The sequence below is a fragment of the Stigmatopora argus genome, chromosome 13 (assembly GCF_051989625.1).
Source record: "Stigmatopora argus isolate UIUO_Sarg chromosome 13, RoL_Sarg_1.0, whole genome shotgun sequence".
Classification (NCBI taxonomy): domain Eukaryota; kingdom Metazoa; phylum Chordata; class Actinopteri; order Syngnathiformes; family Syngnathidae; genus Stigmatopora; species Stigmatopora argus.
In genome coordinates, this window is record NC_135399.1 from 9,081,063 (window position 1) to 9,104,966 (window position 23,904).

A 23,904-nucleotide genomic window follows, 5' to 3' on the forward strand; every position below is an offset into this window, starting at 1 on the left:
AAAAGGGATGGATGGAATATTTCTAGACATTTCAAACAAAGTTAATTTTGCTAGCAGGCTTCAGGGCGGAAATTAAAAAAAAATTAGGGAGCCTTGAAAAACCAACTATATAATGGCAACTTAAAAAAATGCTGGCTTACTTTTCAGTCATGTTTACTTGTCTTAATTCACAAGCTTTTGGTGTATGTTAATATGTCTAAGTTTGTTGCTAGGATGATTTGACTTCAAGACCTGATTTTCTGTCGAGACTTTTTTGTGGGTCTACTGTTAATAGACATGTTGCTAAGAGAAATTAGCTTCAGGTGCTGACATAATGAAAAAAAATGGTAGGATTCATCGGAGCACAAAAAATTACCAGAAAAAGTCCCCTTCAAACCAAAATGGCTGGCTTCCTTTAAATTTCCAAATTTTCTTGACTTTTTTTGCCTCTATTCATGAAAGGGAATATCTGCCAAATTTCAAGTTTCTGGGAGAAATTGGTTTGAGGGACAATTTTTTTTACCAAATGGAAGGACTCCTGTAAATGAGCGAAACATTATATTGTTGGTACACGGTTACTTGCGACTTCTATGGGGGTTTAATGCTAATAGATATGTCAATTTGAGTTCACGTCGCTAAAAAATGGATTAAGGGCCTCAATTCTCAAACATTTCCAAAAATGAAAATTTGGTTGCCAAACAAATATGGCCAACTTTAAGTCTATTTTTGGACAGAGCTTTTTGAGACTTCTTTTGTTCCCATTGCTTCGAGAAACAGGTTTTGGGGGCAGAATGTTCAGTTTTTTGTTTTAAATTTGATTTCTCCTTTCTAGTTCCTGTTTCATTATTCAAAAGCAAAGACCTCCACTGACCCGAGTGAGAACATGGTGAGCCGATTGCAGTGGTTTTGGATAGGAATGGAGGATTATTGTGATTATGAATTGTCATTGGTCGCCTTCTCTACAGAAAAGCAGCTCGATTCACCCTCTGATGCGATTATCACCCAAACTGTCGCAGCGGAGAAAGAAGACGGTGGTGCTTTTGGTAAGACAAAATGTCCACGAGGCTCTTAACGTTACAAATGACCTTTTCCCCCCAATGCAGAATATTTGAGATTGGTCACGGTGACGTCACGCTAGAGAAAAGACAACCAAAAATCAGACAGAAAAGGTTGCTTCTGGATGACAGTAATTGGAGAAGAACCCAGCTTGATGATGCTTATAAAGATGACTGACTCATGATGTACATTAAAACTTGCACTATGACTAACCTTTGCTTTCATTTGATCTCAAGTCATACGTGCACGAATACGCAAGTGTGTGCATTAATCGACTCTCTTGGCGATCTCCATGGCGACAAGTTTAACAAGCTGTTAGTTTTTTTTTTAAACCTCAGTGAATTAAAAGAGTATTTCTAATGCCTGGGAGGGCCACATAAAAATACACTAGTATATTTCTATGAAATATGGCTTTGTCTTTTAATCATTAAAAAAATTGGCAATGACTTGATTAAAAAATATTTCTATATTTAAAGATTTTTGAAATACTGGAAATACATAATTATTAAGTATTCACATAATTCGAAAAAAAACCCATAACATTTATATTTCCGAAGATATACAGTGGTACCTCGTCATACGACCGTTCGTCATACGGAATGCTCGTCTTACGGGGGAAATTTCGATCGAATAATTCGCCCGTGATGCGGTCAAAATTTCATGATGCGACCAAGCCAGGTTGCCATGGCATTTTTTTTGGCATATCTTTCGTGTATAACAATATTTACGAGCACCGGATGAGCTATTCAGACCAGGAAACGCACAACGCCCATGCGCGGGGAAAAGAGGGCTTTCTGGGTAATGAAGTATACTCGTGCTCGCAACAGCATCCCCGGTAGCAACTCTATCATAGGCGCCGTTCGAGGGGATGCGAACACAGATGCTACAAGCTAAAAGGAGCCGCTAGCCAGCGCCCCTGAAGCTCCCATGAGCAGCGGGGCGATCGCTGATAAAAGACTCTGCTCTTTGGCTGCTCATAAGAACATCGGGGGCACTGGCTCGCAACAGCATCCCCGGTAGCAACTCTATCATAGGCGCCGTTCGAGGGGATGCGAACACAGATGCTACAAGCTAAAAGGAGCCGCTAGCCAGCGCCCCCGAAGCTCCCATGAGCAGCGGTGCGATCGCTGATAAGACTGCTGCTCGTTGGCAAGTGGTCGTGCGTTCTCCGATTGTGAGGACATTTGTGTGCATCATTTTCGGAATATTTTGAAGGGAATAGTACGACAGCAAACAGCCCATCGATAGCGAACGTGAGGGTGGAGTGTTTGTTCTGTTTACGAGTGCGTTGTGTGGAAGGAAAAAAAAAACGAAGCCCCCCGCCCCTTTTGTGCCCCTCTTCCCTCGGCGAAATCCGCACAATTTTAGTTAGATTAAACACTTTATTTATATTAAACCACTCGTTATTTATTACTTTGTCAATATATGGCGAATTATAAGAAATAAAACATTTTTTTCAATTCAATATCCTGTTTTTGGTGTTTTTTTCAGAGAGTTGGAACGAATTAATTTGTTTCCCATTCATTTCAATGGGAAACTTTACCTCGAGTTACGAGAATCTTGTCATACGAGCTCAGTCCCGGAACGGATTAAGCTCGTATCTCGAGGTACCACTGTATTGCGATATTTTTGTCTTCTTTTCATTATGTAAAAGGAAAGTAAAATAGTCCTTTCCAAATGTTTCTTATGAATGAATGTAAGAAATGAAAAGAGAGCGTTGCTATAAACGAGGAGTTTAATGTAGACATGATTGTTGAGGTGGCGGAGGTTTTGGCATTTGTCTTAAATAAAATCTGAAATGCGTTGATTTAAAAAAGAAGGAAAGAGGGATGGGATCGGAGGTCCTAATCTTGGTCCGAGTCGTCGCTGTTATGGTTGCGCGTGGGGAGCGAGCACCTGATGGATGACATCATGTGATCGTGGATCTGCTTGTGGGGGTTCTCCTCAAGATCAGTCTTCACCGCGCCGGACTCTGACAGCCGCCATTCCAACTCTAAAAGCAAACATACATCATGTGATGCAACAAAATTTTCACTAAAAGTACATTAACCCTTTGACTGCCAAAAATACAACGTTTTGAAGTTAGCACAAATGCGGCCCTCCGCTGGTCATTTGGGCGTACTACAGCTAATTTATTTTAATCCTGTAGGAAAATGATATTATTTTGTTTACCACATTTTCAACCAAGGTACACTACGTTGTGTATTTGTGGAAAATGAAGTGTGTCACCTTGCAGGGTGAGGTTCATGCCTCCGAAGACGAGCGGGCCGATAAACTGCGCCTTCATCTCTCCATGGAAGTAGACGAAGACGGTGGGCAGGTTTTTGTCTGGGTAGTTGGCGATGCAAGTGGTTGAGATGGACTTAAGAAACTTGGTCTGACGGAACTTTTGTGCTAGCGCGCTCAGGTGCTGGTTGATGAGCGTGCAGAGAGGGATGCTGGGAAAGCAAAAACAACGGTCACTTTCTCCTCCTTTCAAGACGAATTCATATTTTTCCTTAAAAATTGTTGACGGATGCAAGTCATTGTTTTTGTACTTTAGTTGAAAGACTCCACTCTAAAAAATGTTTTAAAATAGTTCCAAAATCCATTATGAAGGTAAGTTGGGAAAAACATATTAAAACTGACGAGAAAAAGGTTGATTTAGTCTTAAAGACAAAATACTTTTTTTAAAGCTTTAAGCCACACCCACCTAATTTGTCAAGGAAAAACTATATATTTTATAAAAAGAAAAATGTCAGGTTTTGAGTAGGGCGGCCCGGTGGAGCGAGTGGTTAGCGCGCCGGACCTCACAGCTCTGGGGTCCGGAGACAGCTGGGATTGGCTCCAGCACCCCCCGCGACCCTAATGAGGATAAAGCGGTTCAGAAAATGAGATGAGATAAGAGGTTTTGAGTAAATGGGTGTGTTTTCCTTGTGTGTTCTGTCCGCCTGATTACGACTGTGTTCCACCTGCTGTGTCTTTCCGATGCGCCTTGTCCATGTGACGCAGGTGTTTGTAATTGTCTTGTTATCCCCTGCCTATGTATTTAAACCCTGTGTTGTTGTCAGTCTGTTTGGGATTATAGTTTCTTTTGGGTTATGTCGTCTTTATTGAATTATTAAATGAACACTGATGAAATTAGAAGTGATTATATTTAACATTTTGTGTAGTTGTTGTCTAGTGTGGTCGTTTTTGGTGTGGTTACCCCTGCTTGTAGAGGTGCAGCACCACCCAGATGTCATCTCCCGCCTTGTTGACCTCCTTGACGTAATCTTGACCCGATATTTCCGTCAATTCCCCAAACACGTTTTTCAGCTGCATTGACTTCCACTCGGCCAGACGCTTCTGTCTAAAAACAAACATGGTGTATGGGTGAATATCAATTCAAAACCTTTTTGACCGAGCCTATAAAACTCCTACCACAAATCACATTTCTTCTATAAAGATTGGAATGATTATGTTCTAGCCCACGTTTAAAAAAAGTAACTTACCGTATTGCCCCGAATAAGACAAGCTCCTCTTTTTCAAGACTCAAATTTTTAAAAAAAGGTTTAGAACATAAAATTCAACTTTTATACAGAAAATAATAGCAGTACATCTGAAACAAATGATTATAACAATATATTTGAGAGAAAAAGCATGTTATTTTGAATCATTCAAATCATCCAAAAACTCTTTCACATCTGAATATTTAAATATGTAAACTAAAGGGCAATCACGTGTAAATGAATGAAAAAAACACCATCTTAAAAGCATTTTCGGGGTGAAAAGATACGTTTTCAGTAGATTTTACCTCTATAAAAAAATTATACAATCGGGACAGACAAGGGCAGCATGGGGGTTTCTTGTGGACCCACCTGTACATCTCAATAGCCGCCTCATCATCATCTTCAAACTCATCTTCGTTCTCATGCAGCTCCTCCAGCGTCATGTTCTCGTATGTTTTCACTGCACACAGAAATTTACACGGGGTGATGATGATGATGATAACTGCACGACCAATCGTATCACATGCAGCCTGTAAAAAGTACTGGGGGAAAAAAAGCAAACAGCTTCCTGTTCCATTTCACTAATCTTAAACACTTTCAAGTGCCATTGATGAAGGGGAAATGCAATTGTCTCTCTTTTCATCCTTCTGCTGTGAATTAAAAAAAATGCTCAATTGTCCACTAATCCATTTGAAGTGGGTGGGAGGGTTGGTAGCAAATAAATAAATGTTTAGCCGCTGTTTATGTCAGTTATTAGGTTGATGATGCATTAGGCTGACTGCTTTTGACCCTTGGATGACAATTAGGAAAATAATGAATTGAATTAGCAAAAGTATGAAAACACATTAAAATGAATGTATAATTCGATTAAAAGATTAAATATTAATTTAAAAAGGTTCAAACAAGATTGTTGATTTGATTATTTGTATTATGAAAAGACGCTTCTTTGATATCGATGAAAGGGCCCAGTGGAATCATACTTTTAATCTATCGCCCCCTACAGGCTAACATGATTGCAACTTCAAGTGATAAGTTCACTCGAATTTTTCCTTCTCGTGCCGGCCAATAAAAAACGACCAAACAAAAGTAATAAATATTCTCACCGACAGACTGCTGCTGGCGAGCCAACTCTTCCTCTTCTTCGACATCTTTGGGGTCTTCTTTCGGGGGGAGAATCCCTTTCTTCCTCAAGATGTCGTTCCACTCGGTGTCCTCGTTTGGGTCCTTCCAGAAAAAAATAAAATAAAACACAACATCCACTAAATTCATCAGCCCAAAGAAAGTGACATGTCCATTTAGTCTTAAGAGTTTTAAGAAAACACACAGACCGTTGATGCTACACGCTAAGATAAAAACACAAACGACTGATAGTAGAATCATTTTAAGACGTTAAGATAACCACTTTAAGAGTAAAAACATGTTTTCTCACCTGCATTTTTTTCTCACTGGAGTTTTCCTAAAGAATCACACCACTCCTCTTGTGGAAGGCGGAAATCGAAAGAGCAAGCGTAAAAATGACCGGGCACAAACAAAACACAATATTTACTGTAATATTTTTTAACGTTGCCATATTTTACCACATGTGAACTTAAAATATTTAAAAGTAAGTTTAATTTCATTTAAAATGATTTTAACTTTTTTTACTGTTATGAATCTGATTTTACGATCTCACGGTAAAACTAAATCGGCGGGGACAATAATAAAAGTGACACTGATTTCCGCTTTTGCTAAACTATGTCCATATAAGGAGTGACAGCGGGCAATTCCATTTGAGAATTTCGAGAACGTCATTGAGCAGGTGCTGCCCATGTGGTCCTGGATAGGGTTGCGTGGGTGGGACAGACGTTCCACCAACAATAAATAACTAAATAAATAAAAAAAGAAAAAGGAAAAACATATAGAATTTGTCAGAAAAAAAGTCAGTATTAGCATTTGGACATGATGTTAGGAGCCAGTCTGATGGAACAACATTGGAACCGAAAGACGTAAAATACGTAGTGAGCACATTATTTTAGAATTTTAACAAGACAAAGCCTCATTTGAATGGAACAAATAAATTTCCTTGTGCCTCTGGAGAATTTTTAAAGTTACCAGCAACAGAATCGGGAAACCACGTGACGTGTATGGAGCCAATAAGAGGAGAACCATGAGTGGCCATGCGGAAGTGAGATGGGTTGAAAATCAGAAGTAGGAAAAGTCCCCAAACAACAAAAAGACCATCTATCCAAACGTGCCTATTAGCGGCTATATTGGGAAGTACTAATAATCTTGTTGTTATTATTATTGTTATTATTATCATTATTGTTATTATTATTCTTATCATTATTTTTTGATTATTATTGTTATTATTATTATTATTATTATTATTATTATTATTATTATTATTATTATTACTATTCTTATTACTATTCTTATTATTATCTCATCTCATGAGATGAGAGATTTTTAACCCTTTTATGCGCAAACTATGATTTTTCTTTTAAACTTGTTTTAATTCCCTTATTCTTATTAATTTTGGCTTTCATTATCATTGTAATAATTTAGAAATGTGTTAATACTGATTAAAAATATAAAAATGCAATAATAAAGAATCATTTTAAAATATATAACACAATAATAATAGTTGCTAATATTATCTTTCTTTGGGTCATAATTGTCGCTCTATAAAGGGTTAGGTGCCAACACTGTCACACAGTGACTACTGTCCCTGAAAGGTTTGACAATATTTTATTAAACATTAGTATTTTGTATATAATATAATAAAAGCCATCACTCTTTAACTCCGAATGGGCTGACGTTTTTTTCGCCCCTCCTAGATTAACGGCGTCATAGGCACGCACTCCAAAGGGGCGTGTCGTAGCCAGCGTTCATATCTGTGAGTTAAAGCATGGATCAACTCTTTCTCTAAGTTACTCTTGTTAATAATCACCCTCTGACATTATGATGGACTACAAATGAAAATGTTCTCCAACGAGAATATGCAAAAACTACAAAGATGTCGCGAGGAAATGACGTAGGCTATTGTTCTAATAATCACAACAGAGTAAGACATCTATCCCTGGAGTAGTAAGAGACAATCTTTGATCGGCACGTCCAGCTGTTGAGTTTCGACTCGGGCGAACCCGACGTCAAAAGTGTTCGAACTGCGAAATGAATCCTGCCGCCAACTCGCCACTTTAGCCCGGCGGGGAGGACTTCCCGGGCGGCGGCGAACTTGCCCCACACCTCCGCCCCTCCTCAGGTGGTGGTCCCACCCTGCTTGGAAAACGAAATGTGGCTGAACCCGGAGGAAGTGGCGGTGAAGAACGCGTTAAAGCTGTGGATAACCGAGCGGAGCAATGACTTTTTCCTGCTGCAGAGGAGGAGAGGCCGCGGGGAGCACACCGGGAAGATAAGCGGTCAGTACGAGCCGAGATACGGAGCACCTGGGTGGGCATGGAGGGCGTGCGCGCGTGGGTCATCACTCCTTTGAAAACAATCTTTTCTCCAAAGTCCCCTGATCTAAACAAAAGTCAACTTGTGCAACTCAATAAAAACGCTTGAACTATTATCCGAGCTTGTAAAAAACAAGTTTATCCAGGCCAGGAGTCAAATTTCAGTCGTTTTTGCTAATTATTACACGACTGTGGATTTAGGGTCTCTTTTAGGACAATAATTAACAATGAACACGTTGTTGTTGTTTTTTCTTGTTTAGCCAAACGCACAGTGCGATTTAAAAGGCATTAAGTACAAAATTTCTCTTATATTATGTGACACAAAGTACAACTTGTTGCTAAAATAATTTAACCGTACAGTGGGGAATTATTCAAAAGTTATTGCTGTGATTTTTTTGGTCATTTATTTTTAATTGAGCAATATTTATTACAATAAAAAATATATATATAATGGTTGTATTTTTTACATATTCTATACATTATACATTTTGTATATTGTTAAATAATGCTAAATTAATTAAATTGATGAATAAAAAAACTGGTATACACTATGTTTAAGGCCTCAAGTAACTCCCCAGAAGTTTATTTTCATAGTAATATAATTGTCAAGGTCACTGAAAAAGTAGAACACATAAAAAATCAATTCCAAAATTAAATTGTCACCCCAAGGAAACTTTTTGTCATAATGTTGGATCAGGAAAACCCACTGAAAGCATGTTATGTTTCAATAATTACACAAAATGATGTAAAAATGGCCGCTTGGTTAATTAACAATGACTCATTTGCAGTAGAGAGGATTGGCCTCTCAAAACAGGCTGATTTCGGGGTGGAAAATGTCTTGTAAATGCTCTCACACACCCAAGTTTCATCACAATTGATGTATTGTTGACCTGTAGAAAAATAATCTGTTGCGTGAGAAACTTTCATCAAACTACAGCTGAACCAATCAGCTCGTGTATCAAACTAACCGTGCTAAAAGTGAAGAATCTGATTTTCATTTCCAGCCTCAAAGTAAGCTTCCTCATTTGCCTCTTATTACCAAAGATGAAAGTTGCCTTCCCAGATGTCTTTCAGTTCCTCTGTGATGACAAGCTCCCACTCATAATTCATTGGTGTTATTATAAAAAATAAAAAAACACCAAAGGAGAATCTCAAAATCCTCTTGGGAGATTCGTTATATAGCCCGATTTTTTTTTTTGTGCAGTATGCAAACTTTGCACAAAATTTTGACATCTGACTGAATGCCAGCTTCCAAAAGGCGCACTTGGTTTACCTTCAACCCTGATGGGCAGGCGGGGAAGGGAAAAATTCCGGAATGCTCCCCTTCCCTCGGAGGCCTTTGTGCGGGTTGCTAGGCTTTGACGGCACGCCTTCAAGCTGCTCAACTTGGACAGCAGAAAACAACGGCAGAAGATTAAAGGACACATTTTCTTCTCCGTACACAAGAGGAGAGAAACTGACTGTCTAAGATAAAAGCAATTTTAAAAGTATTTTTAAGTAGCATAAAGATGATGGACGTCCAATTCATTCAGAGTTTTAACACATTTATATTATGTTACATTATGTCGGGATAGTAAAAGATTCAACATTTCTATAAGTGGGAATTAACATCTAATTAAAATAGGACCTCTGTCTCTCAAAGTATTAATAATGTCAAAGAAAATAATTAAAACTCGCCTATTTAAATGATAGTTACATAAATTAAATATAAAGTTTAACAAGTGAGTTTGACTTTTTTTCCATATTTAACTACTGTATTTTAATTTGGGGGGGCCTGCGACTTATTCCCAAGTGCTTCTTGCGTGCCTTTTATTAACCCCCCCCCCCAACACAAAAAACAAAAAACTGTTATTATGTTACATTAGCAGATGGTAATTTTGTCTTTTTCTAATTTCTAATTTTTTTCTAAATTTTTAAATTTAGATAAAAAAATGAAGGGCCTCTGTAGGCAATAGACGAAGAGAATAGAAAGTCATTGCAGCCATTTTTCTATTTGACGAGTCTTCCCTCGGTTATCGCGACTTCACTTATCGCGAATTCAATTCTTCGTGATTTTTTAAATTGCTATTAATTATTTTTGAAAAATGTATGTATTTTCTTTTAAAGTTCATAAAAATGTGAAAGTCGTGCTCGTCAGCGGAAGCTACTTTTGCTACTAGGACTCAGCACTGGAAAAAAAGGTAGACATAATAGGGGTGACCCTACTTTGCGGTTTTTCGATTATCGCGGCCATGTCTGGTCTACATTAACCGCGATATTCGAGGGATTACTGTAGTAGCATTGTAATCTGATGTTAGTTTAATGTTATTGCAAGGTCAAAGGTGTTTTGATGTGTGTTATAGGTATTCTGGTGGGGGCGCTAGACACGGTGCTGGACTCCAACGCCAGGGTGACACCCTTTCGAATCCTGCTGCAGATTCCTGGTTCGCAGATTAGTTGGATCATCGCAAGCGGTAAGCCCACCCAATGGTGATCCCCCCCAGTGGTTCGGGCAAAATTGATCAAACAACGTTCGTCCGTAGGAGCAGCCATGGAGGAAGTGAACAAGCACTGGGATTGGCTGGCCCACAACCTGCTGCACTCACTCTCCGTCTTTGAGAACAAGGAAGATGTGGCCAGCTTCGTTAGAGGAAAAGTCAAGGTGGGACGAGTACAGTCGGAGTACAACGGGGTGGTTGGAAAGCCATCGACCGGTCTCACGTTTCGCGCAGGGTCTGATCGCCGAGGGGTCCCGGGGGCGTCAGGCAGCCCAGGAGGGCGATCCGGAGAAGTTTCGCGAGGCTCTGCAGAAGTTCGAGCGCCACTTTGGGCTGCCCACATCCGAGAAGCTGGTCACCTTCTACTCGTGCTGCACCTGGAAGGGGAGAGTCCCGCGCCAGGGTCTCCTTTACCTCAGTATCAATCACATGGCATTCTACTCTTTTCTGCTGGGGAAGGAAGGTAAGCGGGCCAAAAGTACGGCCCAGTCGTATGCTGTGGTATTTAGTTTCATTTTGGCCTGACATTGGTTGATTTATAATGTCTATATTTTAAAACTTTTTAACCTTGAGTTGCTCGCTTTCCATTTTGATGTTAAAACTTTAGTCGATTTTTTTCTTCTTAACATTTGTATTCAGTAACTAAATTGATTCCAGGCAAGTTAAGAAGAGAAAAATACAATGACTAAAGATGTGATAACAAACTACTATTAATTGATATTACATGTTTACATTTTGGTAGTTTTTTTTATTGATGAATTGCGTCTGATATGGACTCAATTGTATTATTTCATCACATTCACCATATAAAATTTTAATGATGTGATTGGTCATAAAGGGCGGGCCCGCGGATGAGTGGTTAGCGTGTAGGCATCACAGTGGGAGACCTGGGTTCAAAATCCAGGACGGTCCACTTTTGTGGAGTTTGCATCTTCTCCCCGGGCCTGTGTGGGTTTTCTCTGGATACTCCGGTTTCCTCCCACATTCCAAAGAAATGTATGGTAGGCTGATTGGACAATCTGAATTGCCCCTAGGTATGAGTGTGAGCGTGAATGTTTGTTTGTCTCATTGTGCCCTGCAATTGGCTGGACACCAATTCAGGGTGTCCACCGCCTCTGGCCCGAAGTCAGCTGGGATAGGCTCCAGCACCCCTTGCGACTGTAGTGAGGTTAAGCCAGGGGTGTCAGACTCGGGTTGGTTTGCGGGCCGCTTTAACGTCAACTTGATTTCACGTGGGCCGGACCATTTTAGATATAATATTTAGATTTTTTTTAATAAATGGTTTAAAAGAACTGGATTAAAAGCCCTGAATATTGAGTTTTTTTTATAGATCTAAAACAATGTTTATTTTTAGCTTTAAAAAAAAATATATTTTTAGATTTTACAAAATGATTTTTGAACTAAAAACACAGAAAAAATGGATTAAAAAATACAATTATTGATTTAAAAGGGGGAAAATCAGGATATTTAATATAAATCTATACTTTAGATACTATATTTTAATTTGATCCTAAAACAGAAAGTCTGCACTCATGATTTACTTTCCCGGGCCACACAAAATGATGCGGCAGGCCAGATTTGGCCCTCGGGCCGCCACTTTGACACATGTGGGTGAAGCAGTTCAGAAAATGAGAGGAGATTGGTCATAAATGGGATAGGCTTCATGACTGAGGATAATTGAATGAATGAATTGATGCATTATTTGCAAACAGTTCATTTTATTTCATTTGATTTTAATCAATTGTAAATTACAAAAAATAGAAAATTAGGGTTAGGGTTCATGTATCAGTACAAAAATGTTTTTTTGTCTTTTTACCTTTTTATCTTATATTTATTTTATCTTTTATTTAGTCAAGTTTGTGATTCCATGGGCGGATGTAATTCGCCTGGAGCGGGTCTCTGGTGGCTTCATGACCGAAGCCGTCCGGGTGAGCACCAGGCAACGTCAGAGAGACTTCTCCATGTTCCTCAACCTGGATGAGGCTTTTGGAGTGCTGGGGCAGCTGGCCGACATCGCATTGCGCCGGCTACTGGACAGCGAAGGTCTGGAGTTGGACCGGGTCCTGCAGCAGCCGGCACGCATCACCAAGAGGTCAGACGGGGAAATGTTCAGTTGTTTTCAGTATGTCAGCTTGAAATGCTTCAATTAATTCACTCTCACCAAATGATGATTACATATAGTTTTTAAATTGAAAATATTGATGAATTAACTAAATTATCAAATGAAAATTATTTTAAATAATTGTAAACGTTTAGATTTTCCCTGTATGTCTTTTTTAATTATAGATTAACTACACCACTAGTGTCAAAGTGGCGGCCCGGGGGCCACATCTGGCCCGCCGCATCATTTTGTGTGGCCCAGGAAAGTAAATCATGAGTTCCGAATTTCTGTTTTAGGATCAAATTAAAATAAAGAGTATAGATGTCTATTAAATTTCCTGATTTTCCCCCTTTTAAATCAATAATTGTAAATTTTTAATCCATTTTTTCTGTGTTTTTAGGTAAAAAATCATTTTGTAAAATCTAAAAAAAAGCTAAAATAGCCATTGTTATAGATCTATAAAAGACTGAATGTTCAGGGCTTTTAATCCAGTTCTTTTAATCCATTTATAAAAGAAAATCTAAATATTATATCTAAAATGGTCCGGCCCACGTGAAATCAAGTTGACGTTAAAGCGGCCCACGAACAAACCCGAGTCTGACACCCTTGAACTACACACAAAAAAACTATCAAAAGTAATAGAATATTTGCTGTCATTAGTCTAAAAAAAGGGAATATATACAAGTGGTAGCACAGCAATGTTTCAAAAGGATTAATCAACTAGATAAATACTTGATAACAGATTCATTGTGGCAGCTCTAAATTGTCAGACATAATGGTCCTCAAAGGGACCTCAACGTGGTCCAAAACAAAGTTGATTATGACTATTTCAATTTTTAAAATTAAAATAAAATAAATATATTCACACAGCATTAGCGCCACTTATTTTCAATTTTACTCATCTTGAATTCAGGGTTCTGGAGGAGCAAGCATTGCGCGAGTATGTTCTGGCGCTTTTCCGCCTCCCTCGCGGCGAGCGACTCCACGAGGTCGCCTCGTGCTCAGTGTGGACGCCGCACGCCCGCTGTCACACCGCCGGGATGCTTTACACCACCGACAGCTACTTGGGCTTCTCCAGTCGAGAAGAGGGACAATGTCTTCTCCTCATACCGCTCTCCGAGGTAGGGATTCGACTGGGATCGGCGCTGTCAGTTTCCGACGAGATCTGCTAAAAGTCCGCACCGTGCCCAGGTGCTGTCTGTGGAGAAGGCGGAGAGCACGTGTACACTTCCCAACCCGGTGATCGTGAGCGTACGATCCAAGAAGGCCTTTCAATTCATCGAGCTGCAAGAGCGTGACGACCTGGTGGAGAGTGTAGACTGCCGCTTGAGATCGTTGCACCTCAAACAGTCGGCCTTTCGCACCAGCACGAGCGCTAAAAGGACTGCGGTATGTCAAGGCACATTATTTCTTCAAATCTAGACTAATCTACTAATCAAACATGCCAAATCGTTTATCTCACTCATTTTTGAAAATGTTAAGTTTTAGTAAGTACAAATTATTGCAATACATCAATTAGCACGCTAGTCAATGAGATCATGGCGGCCCAGTAAAAGAGTGGTTAGCACGTCCGCCTCACAGTACTGAGATCGAGGGTTCAATCTCCAGTAGGTTCCAACCTTCCTGTGTGGAGATTGCATGTTCTCCCCGAGCCTTCATGGGTTTTCTGCGGGTACTTGGGTTTCCTCCCACATCCCAAAAACATGCATGGAATTCTGGTTGAACACTCTAAATTGATGAATGAATGAAAAAAATAGATCTTTACAGGGTTAATGGTTACAGGTTAGGTTAACCCTAACCTTAACCATTAACCTTAACCACTATCCCCTAACCACTATCCCCTAACCCTAATCCTAACCACTAACCTTAACCACTATTCCCTAACCCTAATTCTAACCACCAACCTTACAAATTGTCCGTTGACGAAATGTCCGGCAACGAAACGCCGGCAACGAAGTGTCCGTCGACGAAACGTCCAGTCACAGAATTTTCTGTAGGAGAAATGAATGATCACATTTTCAACATAACAGGGTTCCTCATTTTGTTCTTGTTGTTCCTGCACCAGAGCTGTCCCAATCCCTACTACACCTTCTACTATGACACCGCGTGCTCAGATGAAGATGAGATGGAGGAACAGGTGCTTCGGAACACCGTCAATAGCCAAGCTCTCATGACGGCATTTCATCACAACTCACCAGGAATTGACAACAAGGTCAGACAAAGGCCAAATATCAATATAATAATAATAGTAGGGTAGTAATAATAATAATGACGAATAATAATAACGAATAATAATAACGAATAATAATAACGAATAATAATAACGAATAATAATAGCACAATAGACGTCCAACCCAATTTGACTGGGGCAATCGGAGCCCTGCCAGTCAAAATTGATTGGACGTCTATTGTCATCAATGGCAGGCAATGAGTTGCAAAGAAAAAAAGATTAGGGATAAGTGAAGCTCGTTATTTAGGTATTTTAAACGCAATCCAATCATTGCGCATATTGATTATCAAGCAATATCGTGATATTGAATGGTTGCTGTCATCCCTCCCATTCATATTGGACTGGACATCTATCACCATCAATGGAGACCAATTAGTTGAAAAGAAAAAAAAACAAATCTGACGGAAATTGACTGTCATTTTTTTCTATCCAAACAGATTGCCTTACTACATATTAATATCAAACAGATTATCTTTTGGTATCATGACATTGAAATTGCAAAAATTGTAACAATCATTGTGATGCTTGACTAAGAGTTTTTGTATGATTATCACACAATCATTTTATCCTCAAGTGGTTGTTGACATCCGCGAGGTATCAGGAAGTATATTGTGACTAACTTTCAGAATTCAGAGGCAGTGAAGGAGAAGCTTTGGGAGGATCACTTTGCCGAGTTCGGCCGCGGCGTCCACATGTTTCGCACTGACAAAGTCCAGCGACTGCTGGCCATGGGCATACCTGAGTCACTCCGAGGCGAGCTTTGGATGATGCTCTCGGGTGAGAAGAGCCAACCGCGCGGCTTCTGTGTGAAACATCCAGCTGATTTGCCAGTATGTTTTTATTTTTTCTAGACGCATCTTCCGATCTAGACTCCCACCCGGGCTACTACGCCGGCCTAGTGCAAACGTCCATGGGACAGACCAGCCTGACCACCGACGAGATCGAGCGGGACCTCCACCGCTCCTTACCGGATCATCCGGCTTTCCAGAACCCCACTGGCATCGCCGCGCTCCGCCGTGTCCTCACTGCCTACGCCCACCGCAACCCCAAGATCGGATACTGTCAGGTACGGCGCCATAATACGTCGCATGCTCATTTTGTTCTTATCACTAATATCTGACACCAAAAACACTAGTATTCTGAACAAAAACGTTTAACAACTACATTCCCAAAGCGTTGACAAGGTTGGTCGGGATAGACTCTTGCACCCCCGCCGCCTTTGTACGACTCGTACGGTGTTTGTAAGGTTTTTTGGGGGTTTGTAAGGGGAATCATAATCATTTATAAGGGCAGTTATCGGCAGAGGTTGACAGGTATGTAAGTGGAATGGGAAATGAATGAACATTATTGACGATGACAATAGAAGTAGGCATGTCTAAGTGTGAATATTGTTTCGCATGTTAGCAAAAATACTATTTCTCTTTACTAGTTGATATGTACTGCTACTAAATTGATGTTTTGCTTTGTGATGCTAGTCGATGAACATCCTGGCCTCCGTGCTGCTGCTGTACGCTAAAGAAGAAGAAGCTTTCTGGCTGTTGGTGGCCGTCTGTGAGCGGATGCTTCCCGATTATTTTAATCGCCGTGTGATTGGTATGTGCAATGTTTGGAAAGATAGCTACAGAAAATACTATGTTTCCCTGACAAGGTGTCCCCTCAATTAGAATACCATTGAAAATACTTTGTAATGGTACTTATAATCATCTAGCATATTTTGTGTTTATCATATCTCTATATCCCATATTTTTTCCCCAAGACTGTTCTCTTATCATTCGTGTCCTATTGGAAAGACTCCTTTTTTAAACCCTTAATAGAGCACTTCCTTAAGTGCTTTAAAGGCAGGTATGAATGATTATTAATTTTATTCATGTTGGATTTTATTCATAACTATTCATTAACAAAATTGATAACAAATATATATCAAAAGTACATGAATGATTATTAATTTTATTAATGTTGTATTTTATTGATAACTATTTATTCATAAAAAATGATAACAAATATATATCAAAAGTACATGAATGATTATTAATTGTATTCATATTGTTTTTTATTTAAACTATTCATTAAAAAAATGATAACAAATATATATCAAAAGTACATGAATTATTATTAATTTTATTCATGTTGTATTTTATTTATAACTATTTATTCATTAGAAATTTGATAACAAATACATATCAAAAGTACAGGAATGATTATTAATTTTATTCATGTTGTATTTTATTTATAACTATTCATTAAAAAAAAAGATAACATATATCAAAAGTACATGAATGATTATTAATTGTATTCATATTGTATTTTATTTAAACTATTCATTAAAAAATGATAACAAATATATATCAAAAGTACATGAATGATTATTAATTTGATTCATGTTGTATTTTATTTATAACTATTTATTCATTAAAAATGATAACAAATACATATCAAAAGTACAGGAATGATTATTAATTTTATTAATGTTGTATTTTATGTATAACTATTCATTAAAAAATGATAAATATATATATCAAAAGTACATGAATGATTATAATTAAGACCTGGCATGCAAAAAAGTGCATAAAATACTTTGGGCTGTAAGTGAATAGCAAATGTTAATAATGTTGCCTACATGATCCAAAATGATGATTCTGAACATAGAATTTCATTTTTCTGTCTTTTTGTAATAGAGGAGAATTAAAAACCAGTATGTACCCGTCTGTAGTATAATAGCCAATCAAATGTGAATATCCCCCATTGGCCTATCATCTAAGCAGTTGTACATCTCCAAACGCTTGCTTTTTCTAACACACAGGTGCCCAAGTGGACCAATCTGTGTTCGAGCAACTGATCAGCGAGCGTCTCCCTGATCTGGCCGACCATTTTCCGGACCTTTCCACACTGTCGTCGGTGTCGCTCTCCTGGTTCTTGACCGTCTTTGTCAGCGTGCTGCCCTTCCACAGCGCCGTGTGCGTGATGGACTGCTTCTTCTTCCACGGCATCAAGGCCATCTTCCAGCTAGCTCTGGCCGTGCTGGAGGCCAACGCTGCCAGCCTCTGCGCCCGAGTCGACGACGGCCAGGCGCTTATGGTCCTCGCTAGGTAAACACATGCAGACACACACAAATCAGACTACCGTATTTATTCGAATATTACGTGCAAATTTTGTACCAAAAAACTCAAGCAAAGTTCGGGTGCGCGTTATACACGAATCCTGGTGAAAAACTGCCCTCTCCAGATGGGGCGCTAGAGCCCGTTCTACTGGCCGGTGCTCATAATTAGGAAAAATAACTCAAGAAGAATGTTATCAAGTGTATCACCTCAGTCTCAGTCTGCAGAAGGTCTCCACCTTGTGGACTTCCCGTGTGTGGCTCCAGTTTTTTTTACCTAGGTCTACAATGTCTTGTGTGTCTTTTGTCTGTCTTGCTAATGCAACCAAGACATTTCCCGAATACGGGAAGAAATAAAGTTCTAATCTAATCTAGTCTAATCTAGTCTAGTCTAGTCTAGTCTCGTCTCGTCTCGTCTAATCTAATCTAATCTAATCTAATCTAATCTAATCTAATCTAATCTAATCTAATCTAATCTAATCTAATCTAATCTAATCTAATTGTTTGGTGAATCTGATGATGATGAATCGGACTTTGAACATTTTTAAATATTATGATTACGAATTAGACTTTAAGGATTTAAAATTGTAAGTTCCATTTAAGAATTGTGTTCTTACTGGTAGTTTGTTTTACCAGGTTTACGTACCATATGTTTCTGAATAAATGTTTTGTTATGGCAACACGTGTTCAGTATTTGCCAGTTACGAGTACCGGTGATGTGAGCTGAGAAAAAGTAGAAAAAACACATTTATACCAATTTTTAGTCGCAATTTTTGGGTGCGCGTTATGCACGTGTGTGCATTATACTCGGAAAAATATGGTACTTTTAGTTGTGTTAGCGTGCTTAGCTTACCTACTGGCTCATTTCAGTTTTCTAGAACATGTTGGAACTGACCAGTCATCTCATGGCGAGTTCCCGCAGCCCCATTCGGATGGCAATCACCTGCTGGACGAGCATGCTACGGGGAAAGTGAATATAACGCAACTTCTCATTGATGCCTTTGAAGTGAGTTACTAGCGAGAGTGCCAGAAAATGTTATTGCATTGAGAATTATTAAAGAAATGTGGTTTTTCCGGGTTAGCGGTTCGGAGACCTGACAGTGAGGAAGATTGAGAGACTGCGCTGTCGACAAAGAATCCGAGTGCTGCAGGCGCACGAGGACACCACCAAAGAAAACGCGGTGAGAAAAAAATGCTGGCGCAAGCAGACGTCAAAGAGAAAATGAAGATGCTAATTCAGACGTGTTTTTGTAGTTACGAGTGGTGACGCCAGAGGTTTCCATCCCTGCAGAGATTCTGGCCGATATTTATGACCTCTTTAAGGTGATTTATTCCGTGTCAATTTTCATGTCTTGTTTTCCTGAAAATTGAGAAGAATATTTCATGTAGAAAAAATATCCCGTCCTCCTTGAAATTATATATTTATTTCTATTAATATTAATACATTTTGTCCTTAATGGAACTTTTTGTTGAAAAATACTACTTTTTATCTAGAGGGGAAACTGAGCTTGGTCTTTTTATGCAATTTAAAAATTCTAGCAAAAACTTATGCGTTGAAAATGAGATCTTTAGGCGGCCCGGCGGCCAAGTGGTTATCTCGTCAGCCTTACAGTTCTGGGGTCCAAGTTTCGATCCCAGGTTGGTCCTCACTGTGTTCCCTCTTGGGATTGTGTGGTTTTTCTCTGGGTACTCTGGTTTCCTTCCACATCCCAAAAACATGTACAGTAGGCTGGTTGAACACTAAATTGGTCAGTGTGCCCTGCGATTGGCTGGAAACCAATTCATGGTGCCCATGGTTAGCTGGGATTGGCTCCAGCACCCCTCGCAACCCTTGTTGGGGTTAGCGGTTGAGAAAATGAATGAATGAAAAAAATTAGATCTTTAGAGTAGTACACTTAGTATTATTTGTCTTAAATAACCAATTCAACCAATTATGTCATTACCCTCCATAGTTCTTTTACTTTTTTGTCTCATAGAAATTCTTCTGACATTTCAAAAGATTATTTGAAAAAAAAAACTTCTCACCAAGAAAAATATGATTGCTATTTTTGAGAAATAACTTTAAGATACTTTTTTTTCTACACAAAACAAGAATTTAGCAGGTCAAAAACTCCCCAACTTTTTTTTCTCCTAAAAATGCCCGTTTTAATAGAAAGCCAGTTTCCCTTGTCATCAGACATAAATATAATTTTACAAAAATAGTTTTTCCATTGTAAATTCAAAACATTATTTTTCTATAGTTAAAACATTTTTTTAAAAATCTGGGAAAACAATATTCGCAATGTATATCATTTAAAAATAGCATTTTGACAAGCCAAGACCATAATTGTATACATCTTTTTCTAAGCAGACTGAACATTTCATCAGCTTGTACTGGGGCGACATCAGCGCGGTGGCGGCAGCAGAGGCGGCATCGTGGCGCCGCGGCGTCTCCTACTTGGAGCGCAGATACCGACTGGACCTGCCGCAATTCAAGAGCCTGTACGGTCTGCTGGCTCCGTGGCCCGTGGGCGGCTGCCAGCGCCACATGGACGCCTTGGCCCGCCGAACCTTCATCCTGTTGGATTCGGAAAGACGCAATCTGCTTTCCTTCAGGGATTTTGCCCTCTGGCTCGGTGGGTGCGGCGCGAGCGAGCGAGCCGATGCTCTTTTGCTCATGCGCTTATTTCACGTCAACTCTCGCAGCGCCACGGCTGACTTTAAAATTCTCCTACTTTCATTATTCATTCAGAAAAACTTCATGATAGCTCTATGATGTGGATTTGATGTTTAATAAATAAGGCTTTTTTCTTAGCTCTTATAAAAAAAATTCTAGACTATAAAATAAGACTTCACTTTTGCAGTGTAGTAATTTGTATTTTGCTTTTAAAAGTACAAAAGTTACTTTTTCAAGAAAAAATCTATTGGAAAAAAAGGAGAGGTTATTGGAATCAAATTGTAGCATTTTGAATTTGGGGGATTTTTGTCATCCTTGTAATTTTATGGCATATTTTCAAACCACCAAACTTTACATATTATAAAAACCCACTTTTTTTGTTAATTCAAAATACAGTACGGTAGTATTAACACTTTTTCACATTTTGTATCGGGGTAAAAAAAGATCCCTTTTTTCCACCAAATTAGATGTTTTTCCTAAAAATCTTTTACGAAAAAATGCACTTATATTAAAAATACATCAGTTTATTCTTTAAATGTCTGAAATAAAAAGCAATATTTATAAAATACTTAGTTCATCTTTACAAAAGCAAGAAACGGAAAAAATGCTCTTGTTAAATTGACCTATAAAAATTGCTCTCAAAATAAAACAGAAAAAACACCTTATTATGAAGCATTATTTTTGTATTTTACTGTGTATTTACAAAAATATTCCCCAGAAAAACATTTTCAGCTGAATTGAAAAACCCATACATTTTATCCACAAAAGTGCACCTAAAACTTCAAAAACCCACTATACACTATTCTCCAAATAAGAATGAGATTCCAATTTTATTTTGGGGAAAAAATAAGTAACAGCTCTCTCCCAAGTCAACTTTTTCTCCTTCCTCCTAAATTCTCGCAGATTTTCTCTTGACACTTTTGCATTGCGGAAAAAATATCCCAGTGACTTTCCTCTTTGTGCTCTCAGACATTTTGTACTGTGGCGAACTGAGCGACAAGGTGAAGCTTTTGTACCGTCTCCACTTGCCACCAGGTGAGTTTTCTAAGTGAATTTCCCAAATGCGGGATGAATAAAATTTAATCTAATCCACATGTGTCAAAGTGGCGGCCCGGGGGCCAAATCTGACCCGCCACATCATTTTGTGTGGCCCGGGAAAGTAAATCATGAGTGCTGACTTTCTGTTTTAGGATCAAATTAAAATGAAGAGTTTAGATGTACATTAGATTTCCTGATTTTCCCCCTTTTAAATCAATAATTGTAATTTTTTAATCCATTTTTTTCTGTGTTTTTAGTTCAAAAATCATTTTGTAAAATCTAAAAATATATAAAAAAGCTAAAATAAACATCGTTTTAGATCTATAAAAAACTGAATATTCAGGGATTTTAATCCAGTTCTTTTAATCGCGTGAAATCAAGTTGACGCTAAAGCGGCCCGCAAATTAACCCGAGTCTGACACCATAGATCTAATCTAACCTAATATCCTTGATCTCACCTTTCACAGCCCTGGCGGACAACGATGTCCACTCGTCCACAAATTTGCCAGGCGTGGCGGCGTCCGACAAGCCCCTTGATGTGGGCGTGGCCTCAGGTGCGATGCTGCCAACGCACTTGACTTGACGTACTCGACTCTATTCCAAAATGTTCTTTTTATTTTGTTAATGCAGAAGAGAGGACTGGGAAAGGAGATAAGGTGAAGGACTACCAGGAGCAGCTCAAGCAGATGTTACGGGATTTGGGGGTGGACAAAGACAAAGACAAGGAAGACAGCCAGCCCATCCCACTCATGAAACAGGTATACAGTAATCCCTCGCCATTTCACGGTTCAACTTTCGCGGCTTCACTACATCGTGGATTTTTTTCTGGAGAATTTTATTTATTTCTTTTTAATTATTATTTTATTTAAGTTCATAAAAATGTGAAAATCCACGCTGAAACTTGTAACCAGAAGCCACTCTTGCTACTAGGACTCGGCACTGAAGAAATTTATATATTTATTTTTTAATAGGGGTGACCCTACTTCGCGGTTTTTCGATTATTGCAACCATGTCTGGTCCACATTAACCCCGATATTCGAGGGATTACTGTAATTACTTTAACCACTCTGACCCGGTCCAACCCATATATTGATTGGGAAGGCTGGCAAGCAATCAAACGCTGTAAATCCCAACTTTGATTCAGAAGACAATGGGTGTATTTACCCTTGCCCTATTTGGTCTGGACCAAACTTTAAAAAGCCATTAGCTATATGCTAACCTGCAAAACACATGCGCCTACGCATAACGCGTAACTAATGCTGCCAATCAATGTCGTTAATATTTACTCATGCCGCTGGAGTAAACACATGACATGAACCGCATCATATGATTGGCTGGACACAGTGTTAGTCATAGTTTCATCCCTATTTTTTTTTTACAATTCAGATTAGATTTAATTTTGGGTGCTGCATATGTTTGCTGTGCGCGCATAACACGAGAGTAGTGCGCAATTGCACACGCGTGCATCTTAAAATGTGTAAAAGCGACCAAATCATGTTTGCTCATGCGCGGGTTTGTTGTCAAATCCTGGATTGTTTGCAAAAACTGCAATGTGAAAAGGAACTGGACCAAAGAAAATAATCTATGGATCTATGCATTACAAGAAAAGGTCGTATGGGTGATTTTGGTCAAAGCTTAAAAGTTTAGCAAACCAGACTTGAATTGGCCGTCCCTGTTGTGTCATCAGCACGAGTTCATCCAGTTCTGTAAGACGCTCTGCACCTTGTTCCACGGCGACCCAGAGGAGAATGAGCTCTTCCAGGCCATCGCCAAGGTCACCAGCCTGGTTCTGCAGATCGGCGAGGCCACAGCCAAATCGGCGGGACCGGACGGAGACCGGGACTCGCTCTCGCCCGATGGCGACTGGACCGTCAGCCTGGCACAAATCGTGGCGTCCTTGCTAACCGAACAGACTCTGGTCAACTTCCTGGAGAAACCTGGCGACCTGGGCGACCGCGTCGCCGCCGCCAAAGAGAAGCAGTATCAGCAAAGGGCACCACTGCTGGCCCTGCAGCATTCCCAATCGCTAGTAAGTTGACCCCCGTCCTGTCCGTCCTCGTAAAACGAGGACAATTTACTGGCCGCGCTTTCTCGTTTCACTTAGGGACAACTGTCATGTTTTTTTTACACAAACATTTTCTAATTTTTGTATTTACTGGCCATCATGCACCTAAACACTTTGATCATCCAAAATGTGCTAAAAAAAACACTGGATTTGTCTTTTTAAATAAAATTTATGAAACCCACAAGCAGTCGCTCTTGTTGTTGAAGACAAAAGATGTTAAGAGTAAAATATTACTAAAGGGAGTTTTGATCAGAAATTAATTTAATTCAGCGTACAATACATTTCATAAAAAAAATATATATAT

General features: G+C 39.2%; 2 protein-coding genes across 2 annotated transcripts; one reads left to right on the forward strand and one right to left on the reverse strand.

The window, feature by feature from the left end:
- Positions 1-2,752: 2,752 nt before the first annotated feature.
- pdcl3 (phosducin-like 3) lies at positions 2,753-6,092 on the reverse strand. The gene is made up of 6 exons (XM_077617143.1): positions 5,935-6,092; positions 5,609-5,729; positions 4,875-4,965; positions 4,223-4,366; positions 3,265-3,473; positions 2,753-3,028 (listed from the first exon to the last, which is right to left on the reverse strand). The coding sequence occupies exons 1-6, from the start codon at positions 5,938-5,940 to the stop codon at positions 2,880-2,882; spliced, it is 720 nt and encodes a 239-aa protein (XP_077473269.1). The 5' UTR covers positions 5,941-6,092; the 3' UTR covers positions 2,753-2,879.
- A 1,293-nt stretch (positions 6,093-7,385) lies between these two features.
- On the forward strand, positions 7,386-23,784 carry tbc1d8 (TBC1 domain family member 8). Its single transcript, XM_077617775.1, has 20 exons — positions 7,386-7,903; positions 10,282-10,392; positions 10,462-10,580; positions 10,651-10,879; positions 12,268-12,508; positions 13,431-13,638; positions 13,709-13,906; positions 14,583-14,729; positions 15,374-15,524; positions 15,599-15,813; positions 16,223-16,340; positions 17,548-17,833; positions 18,712-18,847; positions 18,924-19,022; positions 19,096-19,164; positions 20,192-20,456; positions 21,467-21,532; positions 22,003-22,089; positions 22,166-22,293; positions 23,223-23,784. The coding sequence occupies exons 1-20, from the start codon at positions 7,777-7,779 to the stop codon at positions 23,571-23,573; spliced, it is 3,351 nt and encodes a 1,116-aa protein (XP_077473901.1). The 5' UTR covers positions 7,386-7,776; the 3' UTR covers positions 23,574-23,784.
- The last annotated feature ends 120 nt before the right edge of the window (positions 23,785-23,904 follow it).